This window comes from Malaclemys terrapin, chromosome 5 (assembly GCF_027887155.1).
Source record: "Malaclemys terrapin pileata isolate rMalTer1 chromosome 5, rMalTer1.hap1, whole genome shotgun sequence".
Lineage (NCBI taxonomy): Eukaryota > Metazoa > Chordata > Testudines > Emydidae > Malaclemys > Malaclemys terrapin.
The window spans coordinates 134,396,032-134,413,057 of NC_071509.1; the positions used below are offsets into that span (position 1 = coordinate 134,396,032).

Consider the following 17,026-nt stretch of genomic DNA (forward strand, 5'->3'; position numbering starts at 1 on the left):
CAGTGGAATCTTATAACTTCACATATAATGTTGCTACACATTTTACCAGGACAATATTGACGAGGAAATGATGAGTTTTCAGATGATGCCTCACAGGGCGTACTTTGTACAAAGATGATTACAATCGTGTGTAGGGTGTGAACACAGGGGTCGGTTCTGTCACAACCCACTCCTTTGGGCAGCCCCCAACACATCCCCTAGGCTGTGGGGGAGTGAAGCAGAGCCAGGGGAATCCTCTTTTTGGGGAGCTGTACAGTCCCTTTGCACAGCTTTGGCAACACCAAGGGCTGTAGCATGGGCTAGTGCCTGACCCCTGTTTCTATGCCCAGCAAAGGGGTGTTCTCTGTGCCGTGTCCCTTATAGCTGTTGGGGAGCTCACACCCTCCCCATCCTGGGAGCTCTGAACCTGGGAAGGATTATTAGCTGTCTGATCCATCCCCAAAGCATGCCCACTTCTCTGCCCCACCCCAAGGACCCTTCCTCGGGGTTCTGCAGAAACCGCATCAGAAATTGGCCTCCTAGGCCTCCTGCCAGCCACCTATGGTGAGATCCAGAGCGCCTCTCCCAGCCTCTGGCTTTCTCTGCCCATTCCCCTGGCCCCTCCCTGGCTGAGGGTACAGAAGGCTCCCTTCCCAGCAGGCCTTGCTGTGGCCTGTGGTTCCATATGGCTCTGGTCTAGGTTGGCATGGCTAGTGGCCTGTAGCCTGCCTTAAAGGGCCAGCGTGCCCTATAAAACAGTGAAAAACAACGCCGAACCCTACGCTTTTTGCCCTCTTAGGTTTAAGCACTGACTGTTCACCACGACCTGGTGAATGCCTTGACTAAACAACGCTTTTTCTCTTTTCTTGCAGGGTTATGAAGGCTCTCTTATAAAACTCACCTCTAAACAGGTAAAGGCCTAACCAGTGCTCAGAACCTCAGTATCCGACATTAGCTGTAAACTGATTAGAAACAGCAAATGAGCACAGCTAACGGCCTCGCCGCACACCCAGGTTCAGGATGTTCCCTTGCCCCCACCCTCCCTGTGGCCTAGCCGCTGGCTGTGCTCAAGGCAAGGAGCAGAAGCCTGTATTTTTTTGGGGGGGAGGGGAGCAGGTGATTTAGGAATGAGCAGCAAGGTAATGAAGTGCCCCCAATGGGGTATGTACTGCGAAGGCAGCACACTGTTACGGCCTCTGACCTGTGAGCTCTCCGTGAAGATGCTGTTGAGTCTGTGCTTTCCGTGGACAAGCAGAACCGTGAATCAAATCTAAAACGCTCGGGAGCGGCATGGCCAGCAGCCCCGTCGTCCAGCACACCGCAGTGTTTCATTGCAGCGTCTTTACCCTGTCATGGAAGGCGTGCAGGCCAGCTGGGGCGAGCGGCTCAGGGCAGTACCATTCCTAGGGAGAATCAAGCCTTCTGGAGAAGAGCTCAAGTTGAGCCTCACAGATAACGGGCTTTTTTCCCTGGCATGCAGGGAGAGCTGCCCGGCGCGGGGTGCATCGCTTAGCCTGGCATCCGGCCCGGCGCAGGGAGAGCCGCCTTGCGCTCAGCCTGGTCTTCAGCTCTTTCCCCCTACACGTAGCACCAGCACCAGCAGCAGCCTCCTCTGGGCAGAGCTCATAGTTCTGTGCCACGGCTCCTCTGGGATTACCCAGCAGGGAAAATGGAGGGAAGCAAGGATGCAGGAGTAACCTGGAGACTCCAGACGCATCTTCTCCCCCAAGCACCTGGAAGAGAGCAGGAGTCCTGTGGTCGCCCCCGAACACAGCTTTCCTGCGCAGTCACAGCACAGCCCTTCTAGCCCTTGCCGAAGAGGTAGGAGTCCCCGTCCGGTTTGTGGCTGTCCACAGTGGAGCTAGACCTAGATGAAGGATGGAGGGTCCCTGAAGGCTCCACTTTAAGAACATAGTTGAAGCCAACTGGGGAAGCCAATGCTGTTTCAGTTACACTGTACTAGGCCTTTGGGTACACAGTCCACCACATGTCTCCCAACACTCATCCAAGCACTGCACACTTAGACCTTCCAGAGGAAGGTGGGGAAGGCAGCAGAGGTTGTGATTTTATAGCAGAGATGGCCAAAGTGAAGCCCATTGGGCAGATATGGCCCTTGGAGATCTGCAGGATGGTTCTCCGCTCCCCTCAGCTCTGAAACAGGGAGATGACTGTTGGGGACTACAGGTCCCAAGTATCCTTAGTGGGTGCTAATGAGCAGGGTCCCTGTATCTGTGAGGCGAGGGTGCTGCTCCTTCCCTGAGTCATCCCCTGACCCTCTCCTCTTCTCTTTTCTCCTCAGCCTGTAGGGTTTGTCAGCTTTGACAGTCGCTCAGAAGCAGAAGCTGCTAAGAATGCGCTGAATGTAAGTACCTGATGCTATAAGCAACAGTTCCCTTTGGCTGATGCGTTCACGCTGTGTGTGGAGGAGGGCTGGGGGGCAGCATGGGCAAGGGAATGAACTGCAGATGTGCATACGTGGGGTGAGATATCACCTTGATAGCAGACTAACGGCTAAGCCCTCTGAAAGTTGCTCCTGAGTTGTGCATACAAAACATGGAATTCCTCCTGTACGATGCACTGAGATGCTGTATCCAACATTTAGCAAAGTGCAGATATTAATTGCGTTCTCTTCTTCCATTTTATATCTGTATCCAACATAGCAAAGAGATTGACTGTACACAGGTTGCTCTTCATAAACATGCTGCTTATTGCCCATGTTTTCATTTTCCTCTGGTGTGAAGGTTTACAGATTTATATTCTTTTCCCAGGGATTTTAGTTAGATTTACTGATTCACATGGTTTTTGGGTGCTGGGGAAGATCAACATTTTTTCTCCTGTCCTTTTCTATTTCCCCCAGTTCTCCAGGACTTTCCCCAAATGATTGCCAGTAGTTCTCTGAATTCCTTCAACATGGGGATGTATATCATCTGCACCTGCTGATTTGTAAATATCCCGTTTCCCAAGTGTTTCCTGCTCTGCTGTTTATCAACTGCTAACTGAACATTCCTCACTACTTCCTAAGTGTCCACCTCTCTTCCCCATTTTTATACTTTGCTGTCCACATTCCTCATTTTATTGGCATATACTCGAATCAGTCTCTTTTCAGAAAAACAAGGGCTTCTGCAATCTTCTCAGTTTTCTGAAAATCAGGGGGCATCTTGCAAGGAGAGACCCTTGATACCAGGAGCACAAAGTCTGAGCACGCTACATCAGAGATGTGAATCAGATTTACTCTTTGAATCTCACAGTTTGATCAAGGTCCAGCTCTGTCAAACAATGGCTACAACCAAAACTAAGCCCAGTGAGTTTTATTTGTACTCGTAGGGTTCTCAGGAGTCCACTTTGTCAGCTGAATCAAGGAGCTCACCTGAGACACCCAGCAATGCTACTACAGAGACATACCCAATCAGATCCTCGGCTGCTATAAATCAGAGCAGCTCCATTGAAGCCACCAGCTGAGGTTTGACCCCACATACAAGTTCTTATGGGTGGGGCTAGCTGTGATGTCTGAACTTAATGTTGCCTAACATTTTCCATCATAATACTTTATTTTTAGTTGCTAATTCTTTTGCCAAACTTTAACTGTTCGGTTTGAAATTATTTTCGTTTGCTCTCTGACCCTGATGAATTCCTTTTTGTGAAGTTTCCCTTCTGCACTGGAAATACCTCACTTGATGCATCCTAGGATCACATTAGCCTTTTTTCATGGCTGCTTCACATTGGCAGCTCATAGTCATCCTGTGAACAACCAATATACCCAGGTCTTTCTCCTGCTCTGTGCCTTCCAGCTGATACAGCCCCAGCTTAGAGCAAAAACTCTTGTTAGTCCCTAAGTGCATGACCTTGCACTTGGCACTATTAAATTTCAGCCCATTTCTATTACTCCTGTTTACAAGGTTGTCCAGACCTCCTCGTATGATATTCTGGTCCTCCTCCATATTGGCAATACCTCCCAACTTTGCATCATCCACAAATTTTATTAGTACACTCCCACTTTTTGTGCTAAGGTCAGTAATAAAAGTGTTAAATAAGATTGGTCCCAAGACTGATCCCCGACGAACTCTGCTAGTAACCTCCCTCTAGCCTGACAGTTCACCTTTCAGTATGACAGGCTGTAGTCTCCCCTTTAACCAGTTCCTTATCTACCATTCAATTCTCTCATGAATCCCCATCTTCTCCATATGGAACTATATCAAATGTCTTACTGACATCCAAGTAGATTAGATCTACTGCATTTCCTTTGTCTAAAAAATCAGTTTCTCCTCAAAGAAGATCAGGTCGTTCTGGCATGATCTACCTTTTGTAAACCCATGTTGTATTTTATCCCAGTTATCATTCACCTCTATCCTTAACTACTTTCTCTTTCAAAATTTGTTCCAAGAGCTTGCATACGATTGAGGTCAAACGAACAAGCCTGTAGTTTCCCGAATCACTTTTTTTCCTTTCTTAAAAATAGGAACTATATCAGTAATTCCTAGTCATAGGGTAAGATACCCAAGTTTACAGATTCATTAAAAATCCTTGCTATTAGTCTTGCAATTTCATGTGCCAGTTCCTTTAATATTCTTGGATGGAGATTATCTGGCCCCCCTGATTTAGTCCCATTAAGACAGTCGTCCCCAAACTTTTTACCTTGTGTCCCTCCTTACCCTTGTCTGCGTTCCCCCTGGAGCCCTGGGTGCAGGGCTGGGGCCAGGAGTGGAGCTGGGTGGCACTCCACAGATTCCACCATGGACATTTCTACTTCCATATCCTCATTTCCATTAGCCACCCTGCTACTATCCCTAAGCACCTCTTTACCCTTATTTAAAACCCAGGCAAAGTATATGTTTAGGTGTTGGGCCATGCCTAGATAATCTTTAATCTCCACCCCATCCTCATCCCGAGGTCCCACTTATTGTTTCCTTGTTTTCTTCTTACTTATATGACACTAGAGCTGTTTATTATTGGTTTTAATTCCCTTGCAAGGTCCAACTCTGCTTGAGGGCCAAATATTTACTAACGGGCTCCTCGGTCTAGCAGAGGAAGGGATAACATGATCTAAAGGCTGGAAGTTGAAGCTAGACCAATTCAGAGTGGAAACAAGGCGGACATTTTTGACAGTGAGGGTAATTAACTATTAGAACAATTTACGAAAGGTCATGGCGGATTCTCCATCACTAGCAAGTTTTAAAGCAAGATGAGATGTTTTTCTAACAGATCTGCTCTAGGAGTTATTTTGGGAAGTTCTCTGGGCTGCGTTATACAGGCGGTCAGACTAGATGATCACAATGGTCCCTTCTGGCCTTGGAATCTACAAAGCTATGAAAGCTGTAATTAGATAATCCGTTAAAAATGAATTTTACATGACTCCGTTAAGAAAGTCTGTCAAACCTATTTTTGTCTTTAATGGTCTTAGTAACAGAATAACACAGACTATTCAAACTCAGTGAAATCTTGTGCATGGACTATATTTATAGTATTATTTTTAGGATTCTTGGTCTCTTTTGCTATTCTACTTCAAAACTGAAAGTTTCTTCTTCAGCAAAGGCTCACGGATAAGGTGAGAATTCCACAAAGATCTTCCCTCTTTCAAAATGGCTAGCATCAAAGTGAGGCTGCCTTAGCAAAGATGGCCACTGCTTGCATTCATTCACCTCCTAGTGCAACTCTCTACCTCCAACAGCACAGTGGCAAAAAATGTCCATAAACCACCACAGGCCAAAGTGAAGGTTGTTCGGATGCACTTCTTACCGCCACATATTTGGATGTGTTTTAAGTTTAACCTTCTCTGCAGATTTCCGAGGATCAGAACACTTGGTTTTAGGATAATTACAACATCCCTGTAATGTAATTATTTTAATTAGAATTGTAGTAATGTCGGGTTGGAAGGAACCTCAAGTCTTCTAGTCCAGCCCCCTGCGCTGAAGTGGGACCAAGTAAACCCAGACCATCCCTGACAGGTGTTTGTCCAGCCTGTTCTCCAATGATGGGCTTCCACAACCTCCCTTGGAAGCCTGTTCCAAAGCTTGACTAGCCTTGTAGGTAGGTTTGATATTAGGGAAATCTTTCTAACTCTCCCTTGCTGCAGATTAACCCCATTACTTGTCCTACCGTGTACTCCATCTCAACGTGATTCTGTCAGGGAGTTTTTCATAGCTAGGCCAGACTCTCGGCCCTGCTCCAGGTGTTTGTGTGACCCCAGCAGCAGCTGGAAGGCAGCTCTGGGGCAGAGAGGTTTGCCCGGATAGAGGAGAATCCCCAGCTGGTTTCAAGCTAGCTCTAAGCACCTCCTCCTCCCCTGCCCGTGAAGGGGCTGAGCCAGGGTCAGGCCAGCAGGAAGGCTGACATTGCCCCCAGCTCTCCTCAGCTTCACTGACTGTAAACTCGCTGTGGGTGCAGATCTGGCCCATCCTGTGAGCACATGGTCTATAGACAGCATACCCACGAGTGCGTCCCTGACACCACCGGGAAGTACAAAATCAAGAACTCCCAAGTTATCAAATGCCAATGCAACCACCTCCCCTCCAGCACCTGACCCCTCCAACCGCCACCTCTTAACCCCTACCCTCTCTGCTCCTCTCCAACCAGCGCCAGCTCCTCCCTGCCTCCACCTCTAACCGCCACCTCTTAACCCCTACCCTCTCTGCTCCTATCCAACCAGTGCCAGCTCCTTCCTCCCACCCCCTCCAACCTCCACCACCTATCCCCTACCCTCTCTGCTCCTCTCCAACCAGTGCCAGCTCCTCCCTGCCTCCACCTCTAACCTCCACCACCTATCCCCTACCCTCTCTGCTCCTCTCCAACCAGCGCCAGCTCCTCCCTCCCTTTCACCCCCCTCCAACCTCCACCTCCTATCCCCTACCCTCTCTGCTCCTCTCCAACCAGCGCCAGCTCCTCCCTCCCTTTCACCCCCCTCCAACCTCCACCTCCTATCCCCTACCCTCTCTGCTCCTATCCAACCAGCGCCAGCTCCTCCCTGCCACCCCCTCCAACCTCCACCTCCTATCCCCTACCCTCTCTGCTCCTCTCCAACCAGTGCCAGCTCCTCCCTGCCTCCACCTCTAACCTCCACCACCTATCCCCTACCCTCTCTGCTCCTATCCAACTAGCGCCAGCTCCCGCCTCCCACCTCCTCCAACCGCCACCACCTATCCCCTACCCTCTCTGCTCCTATCCAACCAGCGCCAGCTCCTCCCTGCCACCACCTCTAACCTCCACCACCTATCCCCTACCCTCTCTGCTCCTATTCAACCAGCGCCAGCTCCTTCCTCCCTTTCACCCCCCCTCCAACCTCCACCTCCTATCCCCTACCCTCTCTGCTCCTATCCAACCAGCGCCAGCTCCTCCCTCCCTCCCACCCCCTCCAATCCCCACCACCTATCCCCTACCCTCTCTGCTCCTATCCAACTAGCGCCAGCTCCCGCCTCCCACCTCCTCCAACCGCCACCACCTATCCCCTACCCTCTCTGCTCCTATCCAACCAGCGCCAGCTCCTCCCTCCCTTTCACCCCCCTCCAACCTCCACCTCCTATCCCCTACCCTCTCTGCTCCTATCCAACCAGTGCCAGCTCCTCCTTCCCACCCCCTCCAACCGCCACCTCCTATCCCCTACCCTCTCTGCTCCTATCCAACCAGCGCCAGCTCCTCCCTGCCACCCCCTCCAACCGCCACCTCTTAACCCCTACCCTCTCTGCTCCTATCCAGCCAGCGCCAGCTCCTCCCTCCCACCTCCTCCTGCCTCCTCCAGCCGCCAGCTCCCGCCTCCCACTGCTTCCTGCCTCCAACCCCTTCTTTCCCCCTCCAACCACCAGCTCCTACCTCCCACCCCCTCCTGCCCCCTCCAACCACCAGCTCCTCCCTCCCATCCCCTCCTGCCCCCTCCAACTGACAGATCCTACCTCCCGCCCCTCCAGCTGCCAGCTCCCGCCTCCCACCCCCTCCTGCCCCCTCCAGCTGCCAGCTCCTACCTCCCACCTCCTCCTGCCCCCTCCAGCCAGCAGCTCCCGCCTCCCACCTCTTCCTGCTCCCTCCAGCTGCCAGATCCTGCCTCCCACCCCCTCCTGCCTTCTCCAATCCCCATCTCCTATCTCTCACCCCCATCTCCTACCCCCTATCCTCTCTGCTCCTATCCAACCCCCTCTCAATATCCAGATGAGTCCATATCACCCATTCCTATCCAACACCCTGTCTCCTACTCCCTTCCCCATTGCTCCTATCCAACACCCTGTCTCAGAAATACACACACCCCAGCTCCACACCCCAGCTCCTATCCAACTCCCTGACTCAGAGATACACACACCCCAGCTCCACACCCCAGCTCCTATCCAACTCCCTGACTCAGAGATACACACACCCCAGCTCCTATCCAACTCCCTGTCTCAGAGATACACACACCCCAGTTCCTATCCAACACCCTGTCTCAGAGATACACACACCCCAGCTCCTATCCAACACCCTGTCTCAGAGATACACAAACCCCAGCTCCACACCCCAGCTCCTATCCAACACCCTGTCTCAGAGATACACACACCCCAGCTCCACACCCCAACTCCTATCCAACACCCTGTCTCAGAGATACACACACCCCAGCTCCTATCCAACTCCCTGTCTCAGAAATACACACACCCCAGCTCCTATCCAACACCTTGTCTCAGAGATACACACACCCCAGCTCCTATCCAACACCTTGTCTCAGAGATACACACACGCCAGCTCCTTCCCAACTCTCCGTCTGTGTTGTTGAAAATTGTAAAAGCTTGAAACAGGGAGTTATAATGAGAAATGTTGGGTAATCTTAGCTATCGGCATCACTCCCAGCTCTGCCTAGGCCAGTGGTTCTCAGCCAGGGGTCTGTGAACCCTGGGGGCACACAGGGGTCTTCCAGGGGGTACAGCAACTCCTCTAGATATTTGCCTAGTTTTACCACAGGCTACGTACAAAGCACTATGGAAATCAGTACAAAGTAAAATTTCATCCAGACACTGACTTGTTTATCCTGCCCTCTATATGATACACTGACATGGAATGTAAATATTGTACTTACAATTGTTTTATTTGATCATTCTATGGTAACAATGAGAAAGTCGGCAACGTGTCAGTAACAGCGCGCTGTGACACGTCTGTATTTTTATGTCTGATTCTGTAAGCAAGTCGTTTTGAAGTGAGGGGGAACTTGGGGTACCCAAGACGACTCAGACTAAAGGTTGAGAGCCACTGGCCGAGGATACTGTGTGTGCCTGTGTATCAGTCTATATAAACAATAACAGTGCACCTGCTTTGCTGAAAAGATCAATTCTAATTTTGTCAAACCCACAAAGTGCTAGGCAGGCAGCTATAAATGCACAGTCTTCTTCAGCCAAATTTTGCTCTGTGAGACCTTGTGTGCTCCCCGTCACTTGCGAGCTGGATCCCGCTCTCCCTGGCTAGGGAAGAGAGCACTGTGAAGAGTGTTTGGGGGGAACATTGTTTAGGGGGTGGTGAAAGTTTCCCTTCAGGAATGCACGACCCACAGACAACAGGAGGCCCTGTCTCAGGCCCCTTGCTTGACATGAGCCAGCTCTCCAGCCTCTGACCTCCCCTTCGGGGGTGGGGGTTATTGAGTAGGTGCTGCTGGAGGAACTGCCGTTTCATCTTGACCCCAGTTAGCCAGCCCCTTTGCCAGGCAGCTTTTAGACCTAATTTTGGACCAGTGATGTATTACCTATGGCGGACAATCCCTCCCTAGCAACAGGCCCAGAGAAACCTGTTATCTCCAGGAGCAGCCTTTGATATGCCTGGCCAGGAAGTGTTGTTTCGCATCTGCAGGACCCTGCAGGAGTGGATGGATTTATGCTTCTCTCTCTGAGAAATTGGAAAGTGTGGTACCAGGGACTTTATTTTCTTCCCTGAAGGCTGTCACCAGAAGGGTTGCAGTCCACCCAGTGACTTTGGTATGGCTGCCAGGGAGGCCGAGAGGTCCTTTGACCTGCCGTTGGAGGGTTGGGTCAGTGTAGACTCAGGAAGGAGTGCCACCTGCCTAGGAGTTCCTTGAGGTCTCTTCCACTGTGACTAGCTCAGCCTAGCCCTTTTTAGCCTGGGAGAATGGTGAGGGTCTCTGCACGGGGTGGTGACCTTGCCCTCAAGTACTTGCCCTGTCCCAAGGTCTATCTGGACAAGCCAGCTTGTTGTGCGTTGTGGTATTCCTGCTGCATTGCAGGGGGTTGTTATTTACCCCTGGAAGTTGCTAGTCATCCAGTAGGCTGTGCCACCGGAAAGGGAGAGATACATCAGCGGAGGCTGAGGAGAGGTAGTGGGGGTGGATGGGACTTGTAACCACCTTAAGCTGGGCTGGAACTGGCCCCCAGCGGGTCATGTCAGGAGGATTAGGAGGGAGGATGTTTGTTTGCCACATCCCGATCCTCCATCTCCCTCAAGATAAAGAGGAACATGGAGAGGGCACAGGACTGTGATTTTCCTGGAGGCCAGAGGAAGGTGTGCATGGCTGCACATGCAGCATATGCTGCGCTGGCATGAGTGGAAGGAGCTGGCCCGAGGGGCAGAGCGGCACCCTCCAGGGGTAGGTGAGCCTTCCCCATACGCTGAATACCATAAAGCAAAGCTCTGTGACCAGACAAGTCCTGCTGCTTAGCAGAGGAGCATGTCGCTGGCTGGCACATCTGGGCAGCTGTGTCACATGTCCGTCAGCACTGGGAGCAATGCTGAGTTCTGCCCACGCAGTCTCAGCACACAGTGGAGGAACACTGCGGGAGCATAGAACTGACACCAGTTTGGGCTGGGATGTCTCCATTCCCCCCTAGATGGGGAGAGCCAGGTCACCGCCTCGGTAGGAGATGGGGCCAAAGCTCAAGGATCAAGCCTTGTAAGTTTCTTAAACAATAAAGAGATCTGGACGAACTGGTTCTAGTGACACCTCCAAGATCAGTTTTCTGGCTTCTTTAAAGCATCTGCTCTTGCTTCATTGTCTGCCCTGATTCATTCACATCACGGCTGTGCCCTCATGGGAAATGCTAGCTAACACAATGCATGTGTCTAGGGGGGAAACAATCATGCAGCTATTCCCCTGCCAGGTCTGTTTCCCTGCCTACAACTTGCTACCACCTTGCTCTCTTGCAAAGTTCATTCAGGATCTGGGGCTAATCTGGAGCTCCGTGCTCAATATGCCAGCAAAAACTGGAGGAGAGGAGGAGGAATACCTGGTGTCAGATGAGGGTACGTTGAGTAGCAGAGCGAATTGTGGAGCTGGGCTAAGAACACACCATAGAGGAATAGCACAGACAAGGTGCCATCCAAATGTTAGACATGCGGAGAGAAGCCGTTGCTCCATCCTGCAAAGCGAGCTGGAAGCAGCATCTGCTTTCTGAGTCTTCTCTCCAGATCTGCCCAGGGCTAAACACTGCGGTCTCGGCAGTTTTCCAGGTGCCTCGTGTTTGGGTGACAATGAGGTGGACATTTGACAGGTAGCCTGCGAGAGTGCGCGGTGCTACCATGACTGTGTGTGTGCAGTTCTGAGGGCACAGGGCAAGCCCCAGAATGTGGAGGGGGGAGGAGGGAGGGAGAAGGCAGAGGCCTGTAAGCAGGTTTCTGGTTACACAAAGGTGCCGCTGCTCTAATTTGGACATTATCTGTATCTCCACCCATAGGGATAGCCTAGGGATGGTGGGATTTTACTGCCAGGCCCCTCTGAGATGAGCAGCTGAACTGCCTAGGGGGTCATAAAATCATAGAAGATCAGGGTTGGAAGAGACCTCTGGAGGTCATCTAGTCCAACCCCTTGCTCAAAGCAGGATCAATCCCAATTAAATCATCCCAGCCACGGCTTTGTCAAGCCGGGCCTTAAAAACCTCTAAGGCTAGGTCTACACTACCCGCCTGAATCGGCGGGTAGAAATCGACCTCTCGGGGATCGATTTATCGCGTCCCGTTGGGACGCGACAATCGATCCCCGAATCGACGCTCTTACTCCACCAGCGGAGGTGGGAGTAAGCGCCGTCGACAGAAAGCCGCAGAAGTCGATTTTGCCGCCGTCCTCACAGCGGGGTAAGTCGGCTGCGATACGTCGAATTCAGCTACGCTATTCACGTAGCTGAATTTGCGTATCTTAAATCGACTCCCCCCTGTAGTGTAGATGTACCCTTAGGATGGAGATTCCATCACCTCCCTAGGTAACCCATTCCAGTGCTTCATCACCCTCCTAGTGAAATAGTGTTTCCTAATATCCTCCTCCACTGCAACTTGAGACCATTTCTCCTTGTTCTGTCATCTGTCACCACTGAGAACAGCCGAGCTCCATCCTCTTTGGAACCCCCCTTCAGGTAGTTGAAGGCTGCTATCAAATCCCCCATCACTCTTCTCTTCTGCAGACTAAATAAGCCCAGTTCCCTCAGCCTCTCCTCATAAGTCATGTGCCCCAGCCTCTTAATCATTTTCATTGCCCTCCGCTGGACACTCTCCAATGTGTCCACATTCCTTCTGTAGTGTGTGTGTGTGGGGGGGGGGGGGGAGGGGGGGGGGGGCAAAACTGGACGCAATGCTCCAGATGAGGCCTCACCAGTGCTGAATAGAGGCGAATAATCACTTCCGCCGATGTGCTGGCAATGCTTCTACTAATGCAGCCCAATATGCCGTTAACCTTCTTGGCAACAAGGACACACTGCTGACTCAATCCAGCTTCTCATCCACTGTAATCCCCAGGTCCTTTTCTGCAGAACTGCCGCTTAGCCAGTCAGTCCCCAGCCTGTAGCCGTGCATGGGATTCTTCCATCCTAAGTGCAAGACCTTGTTGGATCTTATCAGAATTCTTTTGGCCCAATCCTCCCAATTTGTCTAGGTCACTCTGGACCCTATCCCTGCCCTCCAGCATATCATAGAATATCAGGGTTGGAAGGGACCTCAGGAAGTCATCTAGTCCAACCCCCTGCTCAAAGCAGGACCAATCCCCAGACACATTTTTGCCCCAGATCCCTAAAAGGCCCCCTCAAGGATTGAACTCACAACCCTGGGTTTAGCAGGCCAATGCTCAAACCACTGAGCTATCTACCTCTCTCCCCAGCTTAGTGTCATCCACGAACTTGCTGAAGGTGCAATCCATCCCATCATCCAGCTCATTAATGAAGATGTTGAACAAAACCAGCCCCAGGACCGACCCCTGGGGCACTCCATTTGATACCGGCTGCCAACTAGACATGGAGCCATTGATCAGTATCCATTGAGCCCGACGTTCTAGTCAGCTTTCTATCCACTTTATAATCCATTCATCTAATCCATACTTCTTAACTTGCTGGCAAGAATACTGAGGGAGACCGTATCAAAAACTTTGCTAAAGTCAAGGTATATCACATCCACCACTTTCCCCATATCTACAGAGCCAGTTAGCTCATCATAGAAGGCAATGGGGTTCATCAGGTATGACTTGCCCTGGGTGAATCCATTTTGACTGTTCCTGATCACCTTCAAGTGCTTCAAAATGGATTCCTTGATGACCTGCTCTATGATTTTTCCGGGGCCTGAGGTGAGGCTGACTGGTCTATAGTTTCCCAGATTCTCTTCTTCCCGTTTTTAAAGATGAGCACTATATTTGCCTTTTTCCAGTCATCCAGGACCAACCCCGATAGCTGCTCATAGACCTTACAGGGGTCTCAATTCACTGCATCAACTCCGGGAAGGGGAGACCGCTCAATGGAGACCTCTGCTCAATGGGCAGCTGCAGTCAAAGGATCAAACAAGATGTTTGTATGGGAAGGAGAATAATACGGATAATATTAGAATGCCATGCTAGACATCAGTGGTATGGACGCCTCTGGATACAACATCAGGAGTCAGACCCGCCCCAAAATTACGAGACTGACGTGAAAAAAATGAGATTTAAAAAAAAGAATCAATAGGAAGTTCTTTTTATTGACCGTCTGGCATTTGAGCTTTTAGGTGGTCACATTTTCCAGTTTTTCTCTGCAACTATGAGGGCTGGAAACGTCCCTTTTTAAAAATAGAAACTGAGATTCTCACCAAATCACCTGACTTTAAAAATAACACCAAATACGGTATAATTTCAGTTACCCAAATTCCCTCTATCCCCAAATCCTAGTTATCCGTATCTACAGTGCGTTCCCCCATGTAGCCCTCTGTAAGTTAATCACCACTAACAACTTCCCAGTTCGTCTCTTGGCATGCTAATCAACGGTTTGTAGTTGTCTAGAACAGGGGTTCTCAACCTTTTTCTTGCTGAGGCCCACCCCAAATTGCTATAAAATCTCCACGGCCCACCTGGGCCACAACAACTGGTTTTCTGCATCTAAAAGCCAGGGCCGGCGTTAAGGGGTAGCAAGTAGGGCAATTGCCTGGGGCCCCCACAAAGCTATGTTGCTCAGGCTTCGGCTTCAGCCCTGGGTGGCGGGGCTCAGGGCCCTGGACTTCAGCATTGGCTTTCTGCCCTGGGCCCTAGCGAGTCTAACACTGGCCCTGCTTGGCGGCCCCCCTGAAACCTCACGGCCCCCGGACCCCTGGTTGCGAACCACTGCTACAGAGATTCTGAGAGGTCACCTGCAGTTACAGAGACCTAAAGCAATGCTCACAAATGACAGACTGTCATTCCTTCGTTTATTTGAAAAGATAAATACTTCCTAAATAAAGTATGCCCTACAGCACTGGTGTTTTAATAAACTCAGTCATTTGGTGTTTTTTTTACTCTTTAATAAAGTAGAAAGTATTTAACAAACATAAGAATTACTCCCTTCGTTCCCTGAATTTCTATCCCAGTAAAACTGCAGCTCAAACCAGCGCTTCCGGTTACCTGAGTGCTCAGTTCTCCAAAGGGCTTAGCTGTCCCTGGGCTGTACTGTATCGTGAGAAGTATCAGGGGGTAGCCGTGTTAGTCTGTATCTACAAAAACAACAAGGAGTCTGGTGGCACCTTAAAGACTAACAGATTTATTTGGGCATAAGCTTTCGTGAGTAAAAACCTCACTTCTTCGGATGCATCCGAAGAAGTGAGGTTTTTCCTCATGAAAGCTTATGCCCAAATAAATCTGTTAGTCTTTAAGGCGCCACCAGACTCCTTGTTGTTTTTGTATCGTGAGAGTTACAAGAGGACTATGATATTTGGCAGCGCTGGGAATGTCTCTCGCGGGATAGATGTGTCCAGTGTCCCGCTCAGAGAGGAAGAGGTGGCTGGTTAGCCAGAACCCCAGAGCCCGACAGGCTCAAATCAGCCAGTGCCTTGAAACAAGCTCCGGCCGAGGCCAGTGCAGTTGGTGGAGCACACGCAGCCCGTGAGCCACACACTCAGCATGCCCTGCTCTGCATTAGCTGAGTGCAGCAAAGGCCAGGAGAGCTCAGGCAAGATCCGCACCATCCAGGATCAGCTGGGGAGCTAGGAGGACGCCCTCCCTGTTGCAAGCTTGACTAACAAAAGGCAAGGAAGCCCTCGCGGTGGAGGCTGATGTCTTCTGCCTCGCCCTGTTATTCTCCCATGGCTTCCACCCTCGCCTTTGTCCTCTCCGAGCATCACATAGCGAGCCTGCCATCATCCCAGCTCCTGCCTCAGCTAGACATTGACACTGCCCTTGCATGGGGCGTTTCCTTTTTAACCCTCTTCCACGCGCCTCCCCAGCTCTTTTTCTCACAGAGGCTTCACTGCTTTGTTTCACCAGATGCTGAAAGATTAACTTCTACCCAGCAAAGTGTAAGACCCCAGGGCCGCCTTTAGGCCAATTCCCCCGATTCGGGCCCTGCGCCTAAGAGGGCCCCGCGCTCTAAAGAAGAGTGCCTAACTTAGGCGCCTTTTTAATTTTTACTCACCTGGTAGCGGTCCGGGTCTTTGGTGGCACGTCCTTCACTCGCTCCAGGTCTTCGGGGGCATTTCGGCGGCGGGTCCTTCAGTGCCACGGAGGACCCGGAGCGAGTGAAGGACCTGCCCCCAAAGTGCCGCCGAAGACCCGGACCGCTGCCGGGTATTCAAATTGGGCCCCCCACTTCCTAAAGCCAGCCCTGTAAGACCCACTCTCTCGTGGGGGCAGATATCTGGGGCTATGGAGAAAAGGTCTTGAGTTTCTACAGAAAGATTCAGAATGGTTGCAATGGCTCATGGGAAGCCGGACGCCTGTTTGCATACCTCTTGGTGGAGGCTGAGTCCAGCCTGGCCCCTGGAACACAGTATTGTGCCGGGGAGAGGCTAGCGGGTCTCAGGAAATGGGAGCCATGTTCTGCACCCCAGGAGAGCGTGCGCTGCTGCTGTTAGTCAGACTGTGTATTTCTGTGGCTTGTCTCTGAAAGCAGTAGCTTGCCTTTTAAAAAATGCAATAGGATTCATAAACCACCTCTGTCTGGCAGGCTGGGGCAGGCTGAGGGAGGCCGATCTCCCTGAAGCAAACACCAAATCCTTCTTCAGGAGAGAGAGAAGCTTTTAGAACTGCCCTAAAAATCCTGGAGATGAATGAGACTTGGCAGCTCTGCATCCATTCTCCAGGAGGAACCTCACTCCAGCCTGTGCTGTTAGCTCAACAGACTCACCCCTAGGGCTTATTTTTTTTTATCTCTTTTTTCTTTTCTCTCAAAGTGTTTCTGGTGACCGTGGTCCCTTTCCGTATGTACTAAGAGAAGATATTCAGGAAACCGTCTTCTCTCTAACACTGAAAGGGTTCTAGCTTCTGAAAGCCATATTTGCGTATACCTACAGTGCTGGATAATGGGAGCTGGGGTTGAGTTTCCTTCCTGACCCTTATAGTGATCAGCTGATGCCCTGAAGCATGAGATTCATGCATGAGCCCTGAAACATAAGATTAGATGGCTCCCATCTTAGCATGTTTAAGTGCAAATATTATTGGTCATAAAATTATCCAACCATCTCATAAACCTTTTGCCTCTTAAACTACTTAAAGCTTCATCTCAATTAGGTTTAGTCTTGTGCATTAGTGAGCAGGGGGCTCATTTCACACATTTCTTCTACTGGCAGAACAGGGGTTAAAGCTGTGGGAGAGCTTTAGAGGTATGAAAAAATGTGTGAAACATGTCAGTGGAGCTCTGCACTTCCTGCCGGCAGCACTGACTTTCACGGGCATTGTGCCATATGAGATG

General features: G+C 50.7%; 1 protein-coding gene across 3 annotated transcripts in view; it reads left to right on the plus strand.

Annotated features, from left to right (window-relative positions):
* Window positions 1-17,026, plus strand: part of RBPMS (RNA binding protein, mRNA processing factor) — a 130,073-nt gene that overhangs the window by 43,667 nt on the left and 69,380 nt on the right. For all 3 annotated transcript variants that reach the window (XM_054029885.1, XM_054029887.1, XM_054029886.1), the window contains exons 3-4: window positions 852-890; window positions 2,279-2,341. In XM_054029885.1, coding sequence (XP_053885860.1) covers window positions 852-890; window positions 2,279-2,341 — 102 coding nt within the window. The remainder of the gene's footprint in view (window positions 1-851; window positions 891-2,278; window positions 2,342-17,026) is intronic.